General features: G+C 48.5%; 1 protein-coding gene and 1 pseudogene across 2 annotated transcripts in view; one reads left to right on the top strand and one right to left on the bottom strand.

The window, feature by feature from the left end:
* Mllt1 (MLLT1 super elongation complex subunit) overlaps nt 1–20169 on the top strand; it is a 46690-nt gene that overhangs the window by 10558 nt on the left and 15963 nt on the right. For both annotated transcript variants that reach the window (XM_034498177.2, XM_034498176.2), the window contains exon 3: nt 5293–5375. In XM_034498177.2, coding sequence (XP_034354068.1) covers nt 5293–5375 — 83 coding nt within the window. The remainder of the gene's footprint in view (nt 1–5292; nt 5376–20169) is intronic.
* Nucleotides 14294–14793, bottom strand: LOC117705497 (small ribosomal subunit protein uS17 pseudogene; annotated as a pseudogene).

Here is a 20169-nt window from a genome sequence, read left to right as displayed (position 1 = left end):
TTTGTTTGTTTGTTTTTACATCCCAACCACAGTTTCCCCCCTCTCCTCTCCACCTGGCCTCTTTCCTCCACCTCCCCTCTTCATCAGCCTCTACCCCCATCCCTGTCTACTCCTCCTCTGCTTCTCTTCAGAAAAGGGCAGCCCTCCTAAGGATATCAACCAGCCATGGCATATCAAGTTGTAGTAAGACAAAGTATCTTCTCTCCTATTGAGTCTAGACAAGGCAGCCCAGTATGGAGAAAAGGTCCCAAAGGCAGGCAACAGAGTCAGACAACCCCTCCTCCCACTGTTAGGAGTCCTACAAGAAGACCAAGCTGCACAACTTGTAGAGGGTCTAAGTCAGTCCCATGCATGCTTTCTTGTTGGTGGCTCAGTCTCTGTAAGCCCTTATGGTGTCGGGTTCGTTGATTCTATAGTCTTATGGTGTCCTTGACCTCTCTGGTTCCTGCAGTCCTTCCTCCCCATCTTCTGCAAGATTCCTCAAGCTCCACCTAATGTTTGGCTATGGATCTGTATATTTGTTTCTGTCAGTTACTGGGTGAAGCTTCTCTGATGACAACTGGGCTAGATGCCAGTGTATGAGTATAGCAAAATATCATTAGGAATCATTTTATTGACTTTTCCCCCCATTTATGTTTGGGTCTGTCCCAGGTCTCTGGGCTCTCCAGCCTCTGGTTGCTAGCCATCCAGACAGTGTCAGTGGTAGGCTCCCTCTCATGCATGGGTCTTGAGCTGGATCAGTCATTAGTTGGCCACTCCCACAGTTTCTGTGCCACCTTTACATGATTGGTGTTTTGTTCAAAAAGTTCTCTCTTGTCCCAATGCATCCAAGGTTTTTCAGGTTCAGTGTGTCTGGTTTTATGTTGAGGTCTTTGATCCAGGTGGGCTTGACTTTTACATAGAGTGATAGATATGGATCTATTTGTATTCTACATGCAGATACCCAGTTATTTGGTTTGTAGTTACCAAAGTTTGCCTTCTTTGTCAAAAATCAAGTGTCCATAGGTATTTGGATTTACTTCTGGATCTTCAATTTCATTGATGACCTGTCTGTTTTGATGCCAATACTATGCGTTTTTTTGTTTTTGTTTTTAACTGCTATTGCTTTTTTTATTTTATTTTTTATTTTTTTTTTTTAGTATAGCTTAAGGTCGGGGATAGTGGTTCTATATTATACAGGATTGTTTTAGATATGTTTGTTTGTGTATTGTTGGTTTTCTATATGAAGTTGAGCGTTATTTTTTTAAGTTCTGTAAAGAATTGTATTGAAATTTTGATGGGAGTTGCATCAAATCTGTAGACTGCTTTTGGTATGATGACCATTTTACTATGATTCGTGAGCATGGGAGATCTTTCTGTCTTCTGATATCTTCTCTGCTTTCATTTTTCGTAGACTATGAAATTGTCTTACAGGTCTTTCACTTGCTTCGTTTTAGTTACATTAAGGTATTTTATGTTACTTGTTATTATAAAGGATGTTATCTCCCTAATTTCTTTCTCAGCCCAGTTATCATTTGTATACAGAAAGGCTACTGATTTCTTTGAGTTAATTTTGTATGTAGCCACTTTGCTGAAGGTGTTTATCAGCTGTAGGAGTTCCCCAGTAGTATTTTGGGGGTTGCTTATGTATGTTCTCATATCATCTGTGAATAGTGAGGACTTCCCAGAACCCTCCTGAAAAACTTGTATGTGGCATATGAATAATCCCTGTGTTGAGGATGGAGACCAAGGGATCTTAGTTAGGGTTTCCATTGCTGTGAAGAGACACCATGACCAAGGCAACTCTTATAAAGGACAACATTTAATTGGGGCTGACTTACAGGTTCAGAGGTTCAGTCCGTTATCATCAAGGTGGGAATCAGGGCAGTGTCCAGGCAGGCATGGTGCTGGAGAAGGAGTGGGGAGTTGTACATAGTATTCTAAAGGCAGACAGGAGAAGACTGCTTCATGGGCAGCTAGGAGGAAGGTCTTAAAGCCCACTACTCCCACAGTAACACACTTCTTCTGACCGACAAGGCCACACCTCCTAATAGTGTCACTCCCTGGGTCATGCATGTTCAAACCACCATAATCTTTTTTAGTTGTCTTATTGCTCTGGCTAGGACTTCAAGTACTGTATGGAGAAGATAATAGTCTTGTTCCTGATTTTAGTGGAATTACTTTTAAGTTTCTCTTCATCAGCCAAGCACTTCTAAGGGCAGCAGTGGTTTGTTTTTCTTCTGTTTTATATTTTTTCTTTTTTTGTTTATGCTTTTTATTCAAATTCCTCCTTCTAAGTACTCATCTCTATTTCTGCCTGCCTTCCTTCTTCCTTCTCTTCAACCACATAGCTATTTATCTGTCTACCCATTTATTCACCCACCATCCATATATTCATTACCAATCCACCTATCTCCTACCATCCAGTCGTCTATCCACCCACCCATCCACCCTCCCACCTTTCTATCCTTCCACCTACCCACTCACCCATCCATCCATCCACCCAGTCACTCACTCACTCACCCATCCATTCATCCATCCATCCATCCACCTACCCATCCTTATATTCCCTCCATCTTCTGTCAGTACTTTGGTTCTTCTATCTTAGAGCATGGCACTGTGGCTGCTGTACACAGCAGGTGCACATGGAGTTGTCAGGTGTCTGACAGGTGCCTGTCTCATGATAGCCTTTACAGGCGAGCAGCCAGCCCAGAGGTGCAGAACACCTGTCTGCCTGTGCTTTAAAGTGAGGTCAGCTGGCTGCAGTAGTGCATTCCTGCAGTCTCTGCAGGGTCATGTGTTGATGGCTAGCCTGGACTATATAGTGAGACCCTGGGCTGATACATAGCGATCTTTAGGCCAGCCTGAAAACTATGCTCCTGCCTTGGTGCTGAGTGCCGGGTTCCTATCGGCTTGCTTTGTCTGTTGTGGCTGTGGTGCCTGCAGAGACCTGAAGTCCTCCCCAGGTGTTTTCTAAGTGCAAGTGGCGTTTTCCTTCCTCCCTGTCAGCTTTGGTCCAGCATCTGAATCCTACTGAGGTGGCTGAGAAGCTATGACAGGACTCATCTCTCCTGGAGCCTCCACAGCCATCCTGTTGGGGCTTCCCTTCACCTAGCCAAGGTTCTGGGCTAATGTGTCCCCTGCTCTGGGGTTGGAGGGTGAACATTGAGTCTGATTGCATTGATTGCAACTCTTGATGTGGATCTGACACAGGATGGGGTCAGCTTGTCTTCCTCTGGGCCTCACCTTTGAGTTAATGTAAGAGAGACTTAAAGGCACTGCAAGGTCATATTATAGGTTTCTTTTTCATCATTTGTGGTTAATTTAGCTTCCTGAGTGCTGGGATCACAGATGTCCCACCTCTCCCACACAGTGACATTTTCTGTGGCATGAGCTGCTTTCCCTTGGTGTATTTGTCTGTTCTCCCTTCCATCCCATTGAGTTTGTGGTATGCTGCAGCTGCCCCAGGCCTTCCTCATAAGATGGTCCTCTGTGCCCTCCTTCTCTCTCTGTGCCCTGCATATGCTTGCCACAGTTGTTGTCTGCCTGGGGTCTGCTGCTCTCATTCATCCCTTCTGGTGTCTAAGCTGCTTCCACTGAATTCATTTTTCTTTAACATTATATTCTCTAAGTATTTTTTTATATTACTTTTACATCTTGTATTCTTGCTTATGTGTGTCTCTGTGGGTATGTGTCAGGGAGTGTAGGTCCCCCAAGAGGCCAGGAGAAGGCATTGGATTCCCTGGAACTAGAATTAAAGGTACTTGTGAGGGGTGCTGGGAATTGAACTGGGGTCCTCTGCAAGAGCTGAGTTCTCTCCAGTTCCTAAAACAATTTAATTACATTAATTCATTTATTTTGTGTATATGTTGGAGGAGGAGTACACCGTGGTGTCTATATGGAAACTAGAAGACAACTTTTCTTCCCTGTACCATGTGGGTTCCAGGGATCAAACGTAAACCATCAGGGTCAGTGGCAGGCTTCTTTACCTTCTGAGCCATCTTGCCAGTCCAGATTTCAGTTTCCTTTGTTGCCCTGTGGGACTCTGGGCCAAAGGGAGTCCCCAAAGAACCCTGTCTGCCCCTAACTTTCCAGTGTTCCTCCTGGACACTTGGTGGAAGGCTGTGTGAGGCCTTTGGGGAGCCTTAGACACACAGGATTTTTTTTCTTAACATGGATGGGCTGAACGGTTACCCATCCCTGATGAGGTAATGCTCTCCCTGAGCAGCTAGTGACCTTGAAATCAGAGACCCCATCCTGTTGTCTTTACACGGATCTCCGGTGGCTGGGTGAGACTTAGAAGGGCTTGTTGAGAGGTGATGGGGTTGGAATATATGGGCAGGTATGAGGGTGGAGTGGCCACACTCTAGACTCTTGGCAGGGCAGTCTCTACCTCCATCAGTTTAAGGGGGCCACCCTCACAGGAAGAAGCCAGAAGGGGTAGTGAGTGACTATACACAAAATAAATGAATCAGCAAGAATGAATGAGAAAGGCATTGCTTTCTGGATGCCATAACTCACATGCAGACCCTGATGTAGGTCCCCAGGAATGACTCATGCAGGCGTCCAAAGCATTGTTAGGGCCGGGAGGGCAGGAAAGCCCTGGAAGAAGCAGTAGAAGGGAGTCCTGGACCCACCCTTCTCATGACTGTGGAGCCACAGGCTAGTCTGGTCTCTGCAGTTGCCTGCTGGGGTCCCATGCAAACATGTCTCACTGGTCTTGCCTTCAAGGGCCCCTAGATCCTGTAGGCTACCTGCTTACTATGCTTGGCTCCACAGTCACACAAGTGTGCAAGGGTGATATCTGAGAGTGTCATTGTCATCCACCTCCCATCTTCCTCAGTCCTGCTGTCTTCCTCTCTCTCCCTCCATCTCCATTTCTCTTTTGCTACTATGACTGGGTGACTGTTGCTTAACAGCCTCATGTGGGTAGGGTATTTGAAGGAGATTGTGGGTAGACAGTGAGTGAGACAGAGTTGTTCCAGGGTAAGGTTTGCAGGCAGTTGTGTCTGAGTAACTTGGGGTGGAGCTCCTGTGCCCCCTGCCTGGCATCCCTGTTGTCAAGGTGCTTGTCACTGCACAAAGCACTACATGTTGTAGCACTTGGTCTGTTGTAGCCTGTTCTGCCCTGCCCTCTGCTGACCACACAGAGGACCTGCCCTGCCCTGTTCCTGACCTCACTCTGCCCTGTCATTTCTCAGAAACCCTGGTGTGAGCTCCATTTTTCCTGCAGCCCAGTCTCCTGAGCAGCTGCAAGGCCTGGAGGGCTGTGGTAGGCAGGAGGTTGATAGAGTATTTTCACTCTCTTTGCAGTGTGCAAGGAGCCCCCCTACAAAGTGGAGGAGTCGGGCTATGCAGGCTTCATCATGCTCATCGAAGTATACTTCAAAAACAAGGTAAGAGCTGAGTGAGTGGGAAGGAAGCACCTGTGACCCTGGCAGGAGCCAGTCTGTGTGAGGAAGGAGTAGAGGTGGGGCTAGGGGCCTGACAGCCAAGCTCAGACCCTAACAGAATGGAAAGCAGAAACAAAAAGTGGAGGTTGAGCCAGCTGCAGTTTGCATACAGTGGAGAGGAGCAGGTGGTACAAGGTCACTGGACCTGACTGAGGTGAAGAAAGACACAGAGATCTCCAGTCTGGTGGTCTAGGCTGTTCTCAGAGAAACTGCAGCTGCCCGCAGACAGCTGGACCAGGAGGTGGGGTTTATGCACCCAGCTAGACAGGGAGGCAAGTTAGTTCATCTCCGTAGGAGCCCTCTCTGTAGGGGAGTGAGCAGTCTGTAGACTGTCAGCACCCGGTGTGAGAAAGCTATGGTGGATATTGTACACCTTGTCAACACTTGTAGTTGCTGTGTGGGGTGTGTTCCCCCTCAAGGCTTTGCCATCCCTCTGAACCTGAGGCTATGGCATCCTTGACATAGGCACCTCTGTCAACAGTACACATTCAGTCAGAAACTCGGACTTCACTCTCCCATAGTTGAGTGTCTGGAAAATGAGTAAGTGGGACATGTCCTCTGGGGGGTTCTGTTGGTGAGGCCACACAGACCTCCAGACACTCTAAATGTCCTAGCTGGCAAGTGGGGGGGGGGGTGGGCTGGCTGTGTCATAAGTATCACCTTCCCAAGGGAAGAGTTGTCAGTGTCCCTGAGTGAACGAAGCATGCAAGACTAGTGTGCCCACAGAGAGGAGCTTGTCTGTCAAGGAGCAGCCAGCAGCCGGCTTCTGTACCGTGTATGCCAGTGCCGTTTCACAGCAGCCAGCAGTGGCACAGGCCAGAGGGGCTCTTCCTCCAGAGTTCTTATTTCTATGTGCTAGGAACCTGTGCTTTGCCAGTTGTTTCTCTGTAGTTCTTATAGCTTTATAATTTTACTCTGTCCATGCATTTGTATATGTATGTGACACACAAACAGACACATGCATGGACAAAAGCACATACACATGGAAGCCAAAAGACAACTTATGGGGAACAGGGTTCTCTTCTTTTATCAGGGGGGCTTTGGGTTTTGAAATCAGGTCATCAGGCTTAGCCAAAAGCACTTTGACCAAGTGAGCCCTCTTGCCCACCTTCTCTTGGTTGTTTTGAGGTTTATGATGCCTCTATATGCTAGCACAGTGAGGTTTTTTTTTTTCCCTGAGTTATGTGTGTTGGTATGTTTTCACGAGTATACATGGAGGCCAGGGAGCATCTTCAGAGACTGGGTGACTCCTCACCCTATTTTGTGACTTGGCTGTAGTGAGCTCTAGGCATCTGCCTGCCTACACCTCAGGTCTGGGATTACAGATTACACTCAGGAGTGAACTCAGCCTCATGCTTGTAAGCAGAAACATCAGCAGAGAAGCTGTCTGTCCAGCCCCTGGTGCCCAGTCCAGGAGCATCATGCTTTGCTCTGTATTGGAAAAGGCCCCTGTTGCAAGGGGTACCTTGTTCCCACAAGGCCCCGAGTTTATCTCAGCCTTTTTTTTTTTTTTTTTTTTTTTTTTTTTTAATCATCTCTGCAAATAATTGAGAGTGACAGGAGAGACACCATTCTGTTGCAAGGACCTCTGGGGACAGGCTCAGGTGTGCTGCCCCATGGGAGCAAGCAAGTACATGCTGGGTTTCACCATGCCATAGGGAGGCAGAACTAAGGCCATGAGTGCTTCCCTGTAGCCGTCAGTCACCAAGTGGCAGGAAACACACAGCAGTCTGTCCTGCTGGGGTCCAGGAAGAGACAAGGTACTGCCAACCTGTTCGTGGTGAGGCTTTGAAGTGTAGGAACAGTGGGGCTACTGGGGCAGCTGATCCACCTCTGGGCTGACAGGCTCAGTGTTCTGGAGGCTTAAGGACTGTTTATAGTCCCCAGTGCTCAGAGGCCTTATGTCTCTGATGATACCTGTGGGCCTCTCCCTTCCTGGCCAAGCATTTGAGCTGGCTGGGCTCTAGTTCCTCAGGCACCCTAACCCCAGCCACCCACAGTCCTCACAGTTTGTACTGGAGCCTGTTGGGCTAATGGGTTAAATATGTCATGTCAGTGGAAGGCACATTGCTCTGAGAATAGGCAGGGTCTTGTTTACTACACAGGCTTTTACCCAGCTCTGTAGTGATTAGTCCCCCTCTGCACCCCCAGTCCTCTTGGGTTGACTCACTGCAGGTCTAGCCAGAATTGACTGCTCTGTCTCAGCCTAAGGATGGCTACCAGAGGATAGAGTGATCTGACTTTCTGATTGCAAGGCAATAGTCAGGTATGTCCTTGTGTCCTTACATGCTATTGGTGTCCCCAAGGATGGACAGTGTGGAGTTCGTGGACTGGGGAACCTGCATAGTAGCCTGGGTGGAGGCTGTTTCCCCCGTGCTCCTGTCTCACACTATTTGAGGCACATCCTGGGTGGGGCTGTCATCTATGTCCTGGCATCTTAGGCAGACCTTGTGCTGGGCACCATTTAAAGGGAGAGTCATACTCCTGGTGTTTCTTAGTTGCTTTGGCCATGGTGGGATGAATGAGGGCCACTGGGCCATGCCATAGCACATTCCTAGGCTTCACAAGCAGAGCAGTGCCCTCACTTGTGTCAGCAGGATGGGGTGGGTGGGTTGCATTACATGCTTGGCCTCTGCTTTTCATCTTTGCTTGAGGAGAGGCTCTTTGGTTTCCAGCAGCCCTTGGGTGTGATGAAGCATGGCTACTAACTTGCCACCATGTTCTCTGGGCCAGGAACCCAAGGTGGCTGTGTACAGGTCAGATAGTCTGCTTCGCCCTAAAGCCACACTTATGAATACTCATCTGGCCCTGAGGGCAGGTGCCAAGGCAACTCTGCCCAAGGTCTTGAGACTGTCCTATGTCCTGTCCTAGGAGAGAGGGATTGCACTGGGGCCTCAGGAAGGTGCAGGCCGGTGGTTGAGGCTCTGTGTCCCTGCTCACTCTTCAGGGATCCCAAGGGTTTCATGTGAGCTTCAGGTCACATATTGTCATGGACCCCTTGTTGCTCTGGGCTGCCGACCATGCACAGTGCCATGTCCCCACATTTCCTTCTCAGGCAGTTCTTGGCTCTTATCTGTCTCATCACAGGGTCTCTCATGTGGTGAGATTCTCTGCTGAAGGTATGAGTGTTCTCTGAGTCATATTGAACATCTGTATGATGACGTCCTGGCCTGTACAAACACTCTCAGGACAAAGACTAGCCCAGGGAATTGTGCTTCTAAGGGAGCTGGCAGTCAGTCCCCTGGAGGGGCTATGATCACACCAATGGTGCCTGTGTCTTGTCTCCTCATCACCCAGGCTAGATACAGGGAGAGAAGGGTCATAGCTGCTGTGGAGTCTGCGGGGCAGTGTAGTCACAGAAGTATGTTCTGCCTACTTTGCCTTATGGATCTCTCCTGGGGAGGTTTGCTGAGGAGTGGACACTTGGAACATCAGTGAAGTGCCACAGTGGAAAAACTTCAAAGCAGGACCTAGTGCAAGATGGAGAGCTTTCACCTAACTGTAAGCCTTTATCATCCTCCCCACCCCCAATCTCTATCTCAGGGTGGAGCCAGGCCACTCACACAGCTGTGCTCAGGCCTGTGGTGTCCCCATTGTTTAGTTAGGGTTTCTGTTGCTGCAGTGAAACACAGTGACCAAAAAGCAAGCTGGGGAGGAAAGTTTATTCAGCTTACATTTTCATATGGTACTCCATCACTGAAGGAAGCCAGGACAGAAAACTCAAACAAGGCAGGAACCTGGGGACAAGGGGCCTCCAGGAGACCATGGTTTGGTGCTGCTTCCTGGCTTGCTTAGCTCTCTTCTTACAGTCCTCAGGACCACCAGCCCAGAGAGAGTACTACCCACAATGGGTTGGGCCGTGTCCCATCGACCACTAATTTTAAAAATGCCTTACAGATTTGTGTAAAGCCTGATGTTATGAAGGCATTTCCTCTTCTCAGATGACTTTAGCTTGTTGACATAAATCTAGCCAGCACACCCATCCCCAACCTCAGACTAGAGCCAGGCCACTCACAGGACTGTGGCCGGGCTTGCTCTATACTGAACAATGTGGGTACTTGGATGTTGCTCTGGGTGACATCTAGATGATACACTGGAGACATGCATGTCTACCTGTCACCATACCCCTGGTGTGTGCACTGCTACATGTGTTGAACTGCTTATACCATGTACATAGATGTGCATTACTCTCAGAAAAGGGACATCACCAGAATGGGAAGAGAGACTAAGAGTTATAGGAGGCAGCAGGAGTCAGGCCAGACGGGGTTACAGGGGTGCCCCTGTTTCAGTAACAGCAGAAAGAACATAGGTTCTAGATGATGTACCATGCTCAGATCTCAGTAGCTGCTGCTGTCAGAGTGGACAGGTGACCTCTCAGGGTCTTAGGTTCAATCTGTGAAGTAGTCAGAGGCTGTGACCTTGGAAGGGGCGGTGGGCAAGGGCATTCCAAGCACATCTGTTCACAAGTGTCTGTGTGTGGTCTTAGAGTTTCTCTCCTTTCCAGCCTCCTGGACTCATCTAGAGGAGGTTCAGAGCCTCTACAGGCTATAGCTGGAGGAAGGCTAGTTGTGATGTAGCCTGGCTTCTTGTAAAGCATAGTGGGTCTGTATTCAGGCAGTGAGGAGCTTGCCCAGACCCCAGGACCTGTTTTCCTATAAGCTGAGCTTCCCTTGCAGCTGGGTGCTTACCTTGAGTCTATGGAGCCTTGTCTATAAAGGAATTACTATTTAAAAAGAAGGAATTTCCTTCTTTTTAAAAACATGACATTTATTTGTATGTGTGTTTGTATATTTTTTGAACACATGAAAGCTCGTATGTATGTACATGGAGGTGTTTGCACATTTGTGTATGTCAACATGGATGAGTGTGTCTTCACACCTGCCTGGGTCACTTTTACACACATGCTATAGGTTGCAGTCGTGTCATTGAGGGCCAGCTCTGGCTTAGAGACTAGCTTAGAGTCAGGTTTAGTGACCACTCCCAGGGGAGATCAGGAGCCACTTCTTTCTGGTTTTTCATACTGACCTTTTTGTTCCTGGTCATTGGGTGCCCTTGCATGTGCTTCTTTAAAGACCCCTGATTTAATGTTCTCTGTTGACTGTGGACGTCAGAGTGGTAGCTGAGCCTCCAGCTCTGCCCAGCCTGAACCAGGCTTGAGCCTTATAGTGTTTGCCAGGATATACACAGCAGCTTGGCTGTTTGCTTTTGCTGTCCATGCTGAGTACAAGCAAGCCACACTGGAGAAAGCCATCCCTGCCTTTCTTCTACACCTCACACACTCTCAGAGGCTACTTTAAACAGCTTGTTGTTAGAAAATAGATGAGCCACATGCCTCAGGCAGCAGACAACAGATAGCAGGCTGTCCTGAGGAAGTTACAGAGGTGGGACCCACAGGTGGAATCAGCCCTGCAACTTCGCTGTTCCTCCTCACTTTCACTCCACTGTTGGAAATGCAGTGACCATGGCAGCCAGCACCACATCTGTGCACGGCATTGTTTGTTCTGGTAGATGCTAGTGGAAGAATTAGGAGGGGCCTGGGAAGAGTAAGGGATACTGAGAGGAGTAAGGGGCCTTGGAGAAGGGGGTGCTGGGTAGAATTGGAGAGGAATGAGAAGAGTAAGGGGCCTGGGAGGAGTCAGGTTTAGTTTCACCTTCTGAACAGCTCCTCATGTCCTGTGGTGGCTGCACCATTTTGCTTTTACTGTGATGAGACTTCCTGTATTCCTGTGACCTCAGCCACGCCTACTCTGTTTAAACTATGACTAGCTCAATGGATGGGTGGATTTTTTTGTTGAGGGTCTTGCCCTTTCTTATTTGGTCATGGTGGCCCAGCATCTTCTGACTGCTCACTGGTCACTGATAACTTCTTCAGATAGAGTTGAAGCTTTTTGTGTACTTTGGGGACTCAGGCCAAGTGTGACCAGCAGGTGCCTCACTTCCATCTGCAGGGTTGTGTTTTTTGTTTGTTTGGTTGGTTTTGGTTTTTTGAGACAGGGTTTCTCTGTGTCACCCTGGCTGTCCTGGAACTCACTCTGTAGACCAGGCTACCCTCGAACTCAGAAATCCACCTGCTTCTGCCTCCCAAGTGCTGGGATTAAAGGCGTGCGCCACCACTGCCCGGCAGTTGTTTCTTTTTATGTACAAAGATCTCACATTTTTATTAAATTTGATTATCTGGTTTTCCTTTTTTTTTTTTTTTTTTTTTTTTGTACAGGACTGTGGTATCAGTTGCCTTCTGAGGTCATAGAGGCAAACCCTAAGGTTTACACTAGTAGTCGTGGGCTAGTTTGTTGCTGGAGACGGAGCCTGGGCTCTACACATGCTGGGAATGTGTTCTGCTCAGACACTCCAGGGCCAGTGTGATTTTACTTTTGTGTGACTTTTGAGACTACTATGTAGCCATGGTTGGCCCGGAACTCATTATATAGACCAGGCTGGCTTTCCATTCACTGAGATCTGTCTGCCTCTGGAGTGCTGGGGTCAGTTGCTTGTATCATTGTGCCCAGCTTCACTTTTATATATGTATGTTTTATTATACTTATTTATTTTGTGTTTATATGTATCTGGAGGCCAGAGCACAACATACGGGCATCTGTTCTCATCTTCACCATGTGGGTGGGACCTGGGGCTTGAAAATAAGCATCCTTCTTTAGCTGTTTAACCGTCTTGCTGGGCCAGTCTATTTATTTGAATACAGCTCAGAATCTCAGCACAGGGAATGATGCTTCTTCACACAGTGGACAGATCTTCTCACTTCAGTTAACCTAGTCAGGGCAGTCCTCTCAGAGTCCTGTCTCTCAGGTAACACTAGAGCTCATCATGGTGGCACTATGTTGAGCTGTCTGTCACAGCTTCACATCTGCAGCTTCAGTGGGATTATTAGTACTCTAGGTTTAGAGTGTGTCTGTGTCTGTGTGTGCTGTGCATGTGTGTGTATGTGTGGTGTGTATGTGCATGTATGTGTGTGTAGTGTGTATGTGTGGTGTGTATGTGCATGTGTGTGTGTGTGTGTGTGTGTGTGTGGTGTATGTGTGTGTGTGGTGTGTATGGTGTGTATGTGCATGGGTGTGGAGGTGGTTTTCCATGTGTCCCTCACGTTATCTGCAGTCAGCTTATTTCCCTTCTTTTCAGATTCAGCGCTTTTGGCTTCTTGTCTCATTGCTCTGTTGAGTATTCCAGCATTGGTAAAGTGGGCATCCTCGCCCCCTCTTGTTTTTGGCAAGTTTCCATTGGTTTTAAGTCTTTTGTAAATGGCCATTAGTAGGTTAAGGAAGCCTACTTCTAAAAGAAAAAGAAAACCAAAAACTTTACTACTACAGCAGAGCTTAGGGTTCATACTGGCACGATCCTGCACAGTGTGCACAGCATCTGTAAGTGCAGCCTTCAGAGCTCTGCCGATCCAGATCGCAAGGGCCTGAGCAGCTTCTGTGTCGGGTGTGGGCGTGGGACCAGAGGTTCCATGGCAGCTGTGGTTCCTGACCATGAGGAGATGACAGGACTTTCAGATGCTCTGTCCTGGGAGAGGCAGGGACTAAGCACAGAGCTTTTATATGTCACACATGCCCCTAGCTTCCTGTGGAATTCTCTTCTATGATGAAGAGGTATTTAAGTTTGTTGACGCTGGTTTTTTGTTTGTTTGTTTGTTTGTTTTGTTTTGTTTCCTGCCACTGTCAAGAAAAACCATGTGGCTGCTCCCTTCCTGTTAGCAGTGTTCCACTCCAGGTGGCTTGTGTACTCTGCCTCGCACCCCTGGTCTACCCCTGGTGTGTGGTGTGCACCATCTTCTCAGCTGTTTGTTGGACCTACTTTCCACATGTTTCCACAGGGTATTTGCATCTGTGTTCATAGGCATTGTCAGTCACTGGCTTCCTGTGCTGTCTCTGGTCTCTGTATGGGTTGATACCAACCACACAGACTGTTTTAGAGAGCAGCCACCCCTCTTCTCACCCTGCTGAGCTCAGTAGGACAGGGTATTGTTTCTGCGTGTTCCGGAGGGTGTGCCAAGGGAAGGTTTGTGTCCAAAAGTTCTGCCTATCTGTGGCAGGTCTAGAATCTGCTATTCTCCTGCCTCAGTCTGCATAGTTCTGAGGTATCACCACTGGCCTGTTTCCAGAGAGTTCTTGACAGCTGCTTGAGTCTCTTGCTTGTGGTGGATTTGTGCAGAATCTCCACTTTTTTTTTGTGGAAAAATGTACTTTGTTGAAAAGCTATATTTTCCGTGTTTGAATGTTTGCCTGCATATCTGTCTGAGTACCACGTGTGCCTGGTGCCCAAGGTGTCCAGAAGAGGCTATTAGCTCCCCTGGGACTGGAGGTTGATGGTTGTGAACCACCATATGGGTGCTGGAAAGCGAGCCTGGCTCCTGAGGAGTGGCTGCTGCTCTCACCTGCTGAGCCACACCTCTCTTCTTGTCTCTGCTTGCAAGTAGGAAGACACTTGCTTTCTCTTGGTGATTTGTCTATTGGCACCTGCTATTCCATGTCCCTTTAGTATTCTCTTTCTTTTCTTTTTTTGATTTTTGTTTTTTGTTTTTTGCTGTTGTTTTTTCGAGACAGGGTTTCTCCATGTAGCCCTGGCTGTCCTGGAACTGACTTTGTAGACCAGGCTGGCCTCGAACTCAGAAATCCGCCTGCCTCTGCCTCCCAAGTGCTGGGATTAAAGGTGTGCGCCACCACCGCCCGGCTTCCTTTAGCATTCTCTTAGCATTTATTTTGTGTGCTCTGTCTGTCCTGTCCTGCATGAGTACATGTGTGTATTAGCATGTGTTGATGTACATGTCTGTGGAGGCCAGAGGTCAGTATCAAGCATCTTCCTGTATCTTGGCCCACATTTTAAAAAATTATTTTACTATATCTTTTTTTTTTTAAGTTGGAAAATAATTTTATTTGTTCTAGGGCATTGGCCAGAGTCCCCTTAGAACTTCTGAAACTGCTTCTTGGTGCCAGCAGCCTTGGTGACCTTGAGCACATTGAATCGGACAGTCTTGCTCTGGAGCCCGCAGTCTCCAACAGTGACAGTGTCACCAATCTGTACATCTCTGAAATGGGGACAGGTGCACAGACATCTTCTTGTGACGCTTCTCAAAGCAATTGTATTTTTGCATGTAATGGAGATAGTCCCAGCGGATGACAATGATCCTCTGCATCTTCATCTTCGTCACTACACCAGACAGGATCTGACCTCGGATGGAGACATTGATGGTGCCCTCGATGGCCTCTTTGAGCGTCTTGAATCCTAGACTAATGTTTTGTAGTACTGAGTGAGTTTTTCCTTGCCGGTTTCTCCCAGCAAAACACGCTTCTTGTTTTGAAAGATTGTAGGCTGCTTTTTGGTAAGCACACGACATCTGAATGTCCGCCATCTTCCCAGCAGCCTGAGAAAAGGAAGGATAGGCCCATTCCCGGCTTGCTTATTCACTACGCGAGATCTTGAGCCATTACTATATCTCTTTAAAGTAGAATTTGGTTTCTTTAAAATTTTTATATATATATATATATAAACATTATATATATAAAGAAACAATATGTATGTATGTATGTATGTACGTACGTATGTTTTGTTTTGCCTGTGTATATGTCCATGTGCATGCCTGATGCTTGCAGAGGCCAGAAGAGGGCATCAGATACCTGAAACTAGAGTTACAAATGTTGTGAGCCACCATGTGCTGGGAATGGAACATGAGTACTCTAGAAGAGCAATCAGTGCTCATAACTGCGGAGCCACCTCTCTAGCCTCCTTGTACCTTAATTTTTTTTGTTGTTTTGTTTTGTTTTTGTTTTTGTTTTTTTTGTTTTGTTTTTGGTTTTTTTTTGTTTGTTTGTTTGGTTGGTTTTTTTTGTTTTTTTGAGACAGGGTTTCTCTGTGTAGCCCTGGCTGTCCTGGAACTCACTCTGTAGACCAGGCTGGCCTCGAACTCAGAAATCCGCCTGCCTCTGCCTCCCAAGTGCTGGGATTAAAGGCATGTGCCACCACTGCCCGGCATACCTAAATTTTTGACACAAGGTCTCTCACCAGACCTGGAGCTCACTGGTGGCTGGACAGGCTGAAGGGACAAGCCTCCAGGGCCCTCCTGTCTACGCTTCTCCAAGGCAGGGGTTACAGGCATGTGCAAGCACACCTAGCTCACACAGGGACTAGAGATCTACACTTGGGTCTTTGTGCTTGTTGAATGGATACTTTACTCTCTTCCGTGCTAGCAGTTCCCAGTTTGTCTGTGATTTGGGCTGTTTGTATGTTTTAAGAATCTGTGTATTTTACTTCACGTGCAAGTGTGTGTGCCATGTGTATGTGTGTGCACCATGTGTACAGAACTTGTAGAGTCTGGTCACCTGAGTGCTTGTAATTGCAATGCTGCCTCCTAGCTGGTTTGCCTAGTCTGCCACAGGCTGATTACAGTAGCTGCTGTCCTCAGACAGGCCAGTTTGTACTGAATTATTCTATGTCATCTTTTGCTCTGTCTTTAATTCTGAGCCAAGGTCTCAAAGCCCAGGTTAGCTTTCTTGGCATTCTTCTGCCTCAGCCTCCTGCACACTGGAATGACAGGTGCTGCCTCCTGTCACAGCTCCCTGGTGTCTCTTTGTTGAGTCTCTGCTTGCTGAGAAGTGTGTCACATGGTTTCAACCTGCTGTGAGGTCCCCATCCCCACTCCCCCCAACCCCCCTGCAGAAAGCTGCTGTTCTCTCTTTCTAAGATCCCACTGTATCCCCTGTGCTGTTGCTGTACCTGCCCTGTCACTATGCATGCTCCTCTTTGGGACTCAGCTGGGCCACATTGATCTTTGTAGTGGGTTCTGAGACAGTCATCCCTTACTGCCAGCCCCATGGTAGCCTAGTGATTCTTGGTTTAGGGCTGTCTACCTGGAAGGTTGGCTGGTCTGGCTGTGAGGATGGGTAGCATTGGTTCTATCTGTCCTCAGGTCTCTTGAGTCCAGCAAGGACACTGTCCACAGACCTGCAGTGGTCCACTACACTCTCACCCATAGAGTCACATATGCATCATAGTTGCACATTATATACAGGCCCAGGTCCATAAGTCTGATCCCTGAGTCCCCCAAACATAGCCAGTCAGAATCATCCTGGCAACCTCTCATCTGTTCCAGTCCCCAGCTCTGGGTCTGCTGTGTATAGGTCTGGGCCTGTCTTGGTGGTGAATGCCAGTGTAAACTGGGCTCTAGTTTATCAGAGCAAGAAGTGTCCAGGCTGCTCCAGGCTCTTAGGCCCTACACAGGTGCACTCTGTCTCCCCTCTTTATTTTGGGATTCCCAGTATACAATTTCCCACCTGAGCTATGCACACTGCAGCACCTGTGGCTGTCCTTACTGTCCTGCCGTCAGAGTGCCACTTGGTGACCATCAGTCCTTCTGTATCTTGGCTATCAGCTTTATTTTGGGTCAGGGCTTTGTGCACCCTGGCTGTCCTCAATTTCTGTGTGGCCAAGCATGACTGAGCTGTCCTCATCTGTGCATCCCGTGCTTGGGTTAAGTGATTCATTCTTCTCCTTTTTTTGAAAGTGTTTTTAAAAAATCTCATGTGTATGAGTGTTTGCCCATATGCATATCTGTGTATCAGGTGTGTGTCTGGTGCTGCAAAAACCAGAAAAAGGTGTTTGATTCCCTGGAGGTGGAGTTACCAGGTAGTTGTGAGTCACTATGTGGGTGCTGGGAACCAAACCCAAGTCCTTTGCAAAAGCAAGTGCTCTTAACCTAAGCCATCTCCAGCCCAGATGGTGAGTCCTTAAACTGACCAAGATGCACCCGCCTTCACACAGGGCTTTCTGTCCCTGTGCAGTCTCTGCTGCTGGCTGGGACTTCTACTTCTTGCTGTTACTTCACTGGTACCACACACCCAAGGGATCTCCTATCCTGTTTTCCTCCAGGGTGGATGACACTTGTCACTGCAGCAAGAGTGGGCACCAATGTATATTGCTGGGGTCCTGAGAGGGCAAGCTTTTGACTAGGTCTCCAGAAAGCCCTGTGGGTGTGGGCAGTGAGGCATAGCCACGTATGGGTTGGCACTCGGACCAGAGTTTTCCCTGATGCTGCTGAAACCTGGGCTGTTTCACAAAGCCTGGTGGTTCAGGCGACCCTGAGGGAGGGCAAGAGAAGGGCCCATAGGAGCAGAGGGTGCCGAGTAAAGAGATGAGGAGAGCATGACAGGGTATTTGCAAGGAGAGAAAAGTGTTCTTCTCTGCCGAGAAGTAGAGGGCTGCCTGCCAGCTGCCGGCTTGCCTGCGGCGCCTTCTCTTTTGCTCTTGGAGTGTTTGGATGTGGGCTTTGCCAGCTCTCCAGCTCGCTCTGTGACCTGTAAACAGTCCACTGCATGTCTGTGGGAGATAAGACTTTCAGACACCTCATCAGAGCGTCTGCACATTTGTGCTGCAGCCCTAGCGTCTCTACTTCCACTTTCTGGTGCCTCAGGGGTGGCCTCATGTGTCTCACTTCTTACTCCTTTTGTGTTTAAGTTGCTGAGGGTAGAGCCCAGGGCCTCTTACATGCCAGGTATATGCCCATCATTGAGCCCCACCCAGTTCAGGTGCGAGTGTGGATGCATGCGTGGGCGCGTTTGTCCTCTGTTCGTCTATCTTGTCTATATGATAGTTTTCACTTCCTATGTGTATGCGTTTGACTAGTCTTTTTGCTCCGAATTTAAATCAGCAATCAGGGCAGGCCTTGGCTGTCTGGGCTGGGTCTCAGAGCCTCTTTCAGTCTTACTCCTCCTTCCTTTCCCTCCCCCTCCCACATTTGTTTGCTGTCAGCATTTGAATGATGTTACCTGTTGTATAAGGGCATGATGCTGAGAGCAGTATCTCCTGTGAACTTACACTTGGATCTGAAACTTCAGTCATGCATTCAGGCCACACTCAGATTTATCTGACTACTGACTACATAGTCTGTGGACCCCAGGCTTATAGCACACTGGGGGCCTTGTGGGGGCTGCTGTTGTCCCACACTCGGGTAAGGAATGGGTCTAGGTGCCCAGGGGTGTCCTGCCCTGAAGCCCTTCCTCCTGAGCTGTGTTGACTCCTGGCCCCCTTGGCACCAGGACTGGTCTGGCCAGTTGGGTGGCATTGCAGTTGACTGAGGCTGGAAAGACGCTGGCTCGCTGCCCTCTAGTGGGTATGGTGGCTGTTTTATACAAGGGGCATGTGGTGAAGCTGTTTGAAGTTGGGACAACTTGGAGACTGACTGAAGTGACTGAGGACCTTAGCCACCTCGGGGCTGGGGGTGGGGCTGGAGAGCATTCTGTTGGCCTTCAGGTCCTAGAGTGGTCTCTACCTCTCAGAATCTGTGTCCCTAAGGAGGCTTGTCTTCTCTTGTTTTTCACCTGTCCTGAGTCAGCATGGGTGACTAAAGCCATAATGCGTTGTCTCAGGTTGCCCTCCCTGTCACTCCATAGAGAACAGGGCTCAGCTGGTAAGGAGCTTGTCACACCAGCATGAGGACTTCCCAGCACCCTCTGGAAAAACATATATGTGGCATGTGAGTAATCCCTGTGTTGGGGATGGAGACCAAGCAAAGGCTCTGTCTTAATTAGAATTTTACTGCAGTGAACAGACGCCGTGACCAAGGCAACTCTTATAAGGACAACATTTAGTTGGGGCTGGCTTACAGGTTCAAAGGTTCAGTCCATTATCATCAAGGAGGATGGCATGGCAGCATCTAGGCAGGCATGGTGCAGGAGGAGCTGAGGGTTCTACATGTTGTTCTGAAGGCAAACAGGAGAAGACTGGCTCTCACGTAGTTAGGAGGAGGGTCTCATTACCTGCCCCCACAGGGACACACTTCCTCCAACAAGGCCACACCTCCTAATAGTGCCACTCCCTGAGCCAAGCATATTCAAATCACCACAGGATCCTTGAGACTTAGTGACTAGGTAGGTTAAGTTCTGGATTCAATGAGACCATATCACACAAAATAGGTTACAGAGTAATTAAGGAAGACACTAAATTATGCATGTGTGTGAACATACACACATGCCCAAGAACTTGGCCCTTTCTCCCTAGGGTCCTTGCTTGCCTTGTTGGGCCAGCTCTGCACAGCCCTTCCAGTCACTGCCATGGAGCTGCAGCCTGGGACCAGTGGGGTGCAGTCATCTTCCTGTTAACTAGGCTGACTGGTTAGTCCTTTTTCTCCTCCAGGCAGGGCCTCTGAGCCCCCACTCTCTGTCCTCCTCATCCTTTTTCAGCTGTAGTTTCCCCCTCCCTTCCTTTGGCAGATCATTTGCTGAGCCCCAAAGGTGTCCATTTGGTATCCTCTGGGGTGCTAGTTCATCTTTGGAGCAGTTTCTCAGGTGTGGCCTTGGATCCTGAGGATTGATGGTCCCAAGGGCATGAGTCTGAGCTTATATCTCTGCTGTGGGTCAGCTGTCCAGGCCCAGATCCTGAATCACACAGAAGCAACTTCTCCCTCTCTGTCCTCCCTCCTTGACCTGCTCTTGTTTCCCTGGCTGTGTCCTTTTTTTAGGGAATGCAGGGTTAGTGCCAGGCCATCTCCACTCCAGCCAAGACAGGGTTTCCCTCTTTGAACAGAGTGATGTCTGGGATTCAATTAGGGGCAGCCTGGAGAGGGAGCCCATATGAGATACTGGCTTCTTGTAGAGGTGACCTTGGGGATAAAGAGGGGAGGGGCCAGAGTTTTCTGCAGACTCTGTTTCTAGCCTGCCTGTTGCACCTCTTCTAGACTCTTTTATGGGAGGAACAAGAAGAGACCACAGGTCCCATTCATCTAGGCCGGCTTTCT

Source organism: Arvicanthis niloticus, chromosome 3 (genome assembly GCF_011762505.2).
Source record: "Arvicanthis niloticus isolate mArvNil1 chromosome 3, mArvNil1.pat.X, whole genome shotgun sequence".
In the NCBI taxonomy this organism is placed as follows: Eukaryota; Metazoa; Chordata; class Mammalia; order Rodentia; family Muridae; genus Arvicanthis; species Arvicanthis niloticus.
This window is presented reverse-complemented; position numbering and strand designations above follow the sequence as displayed.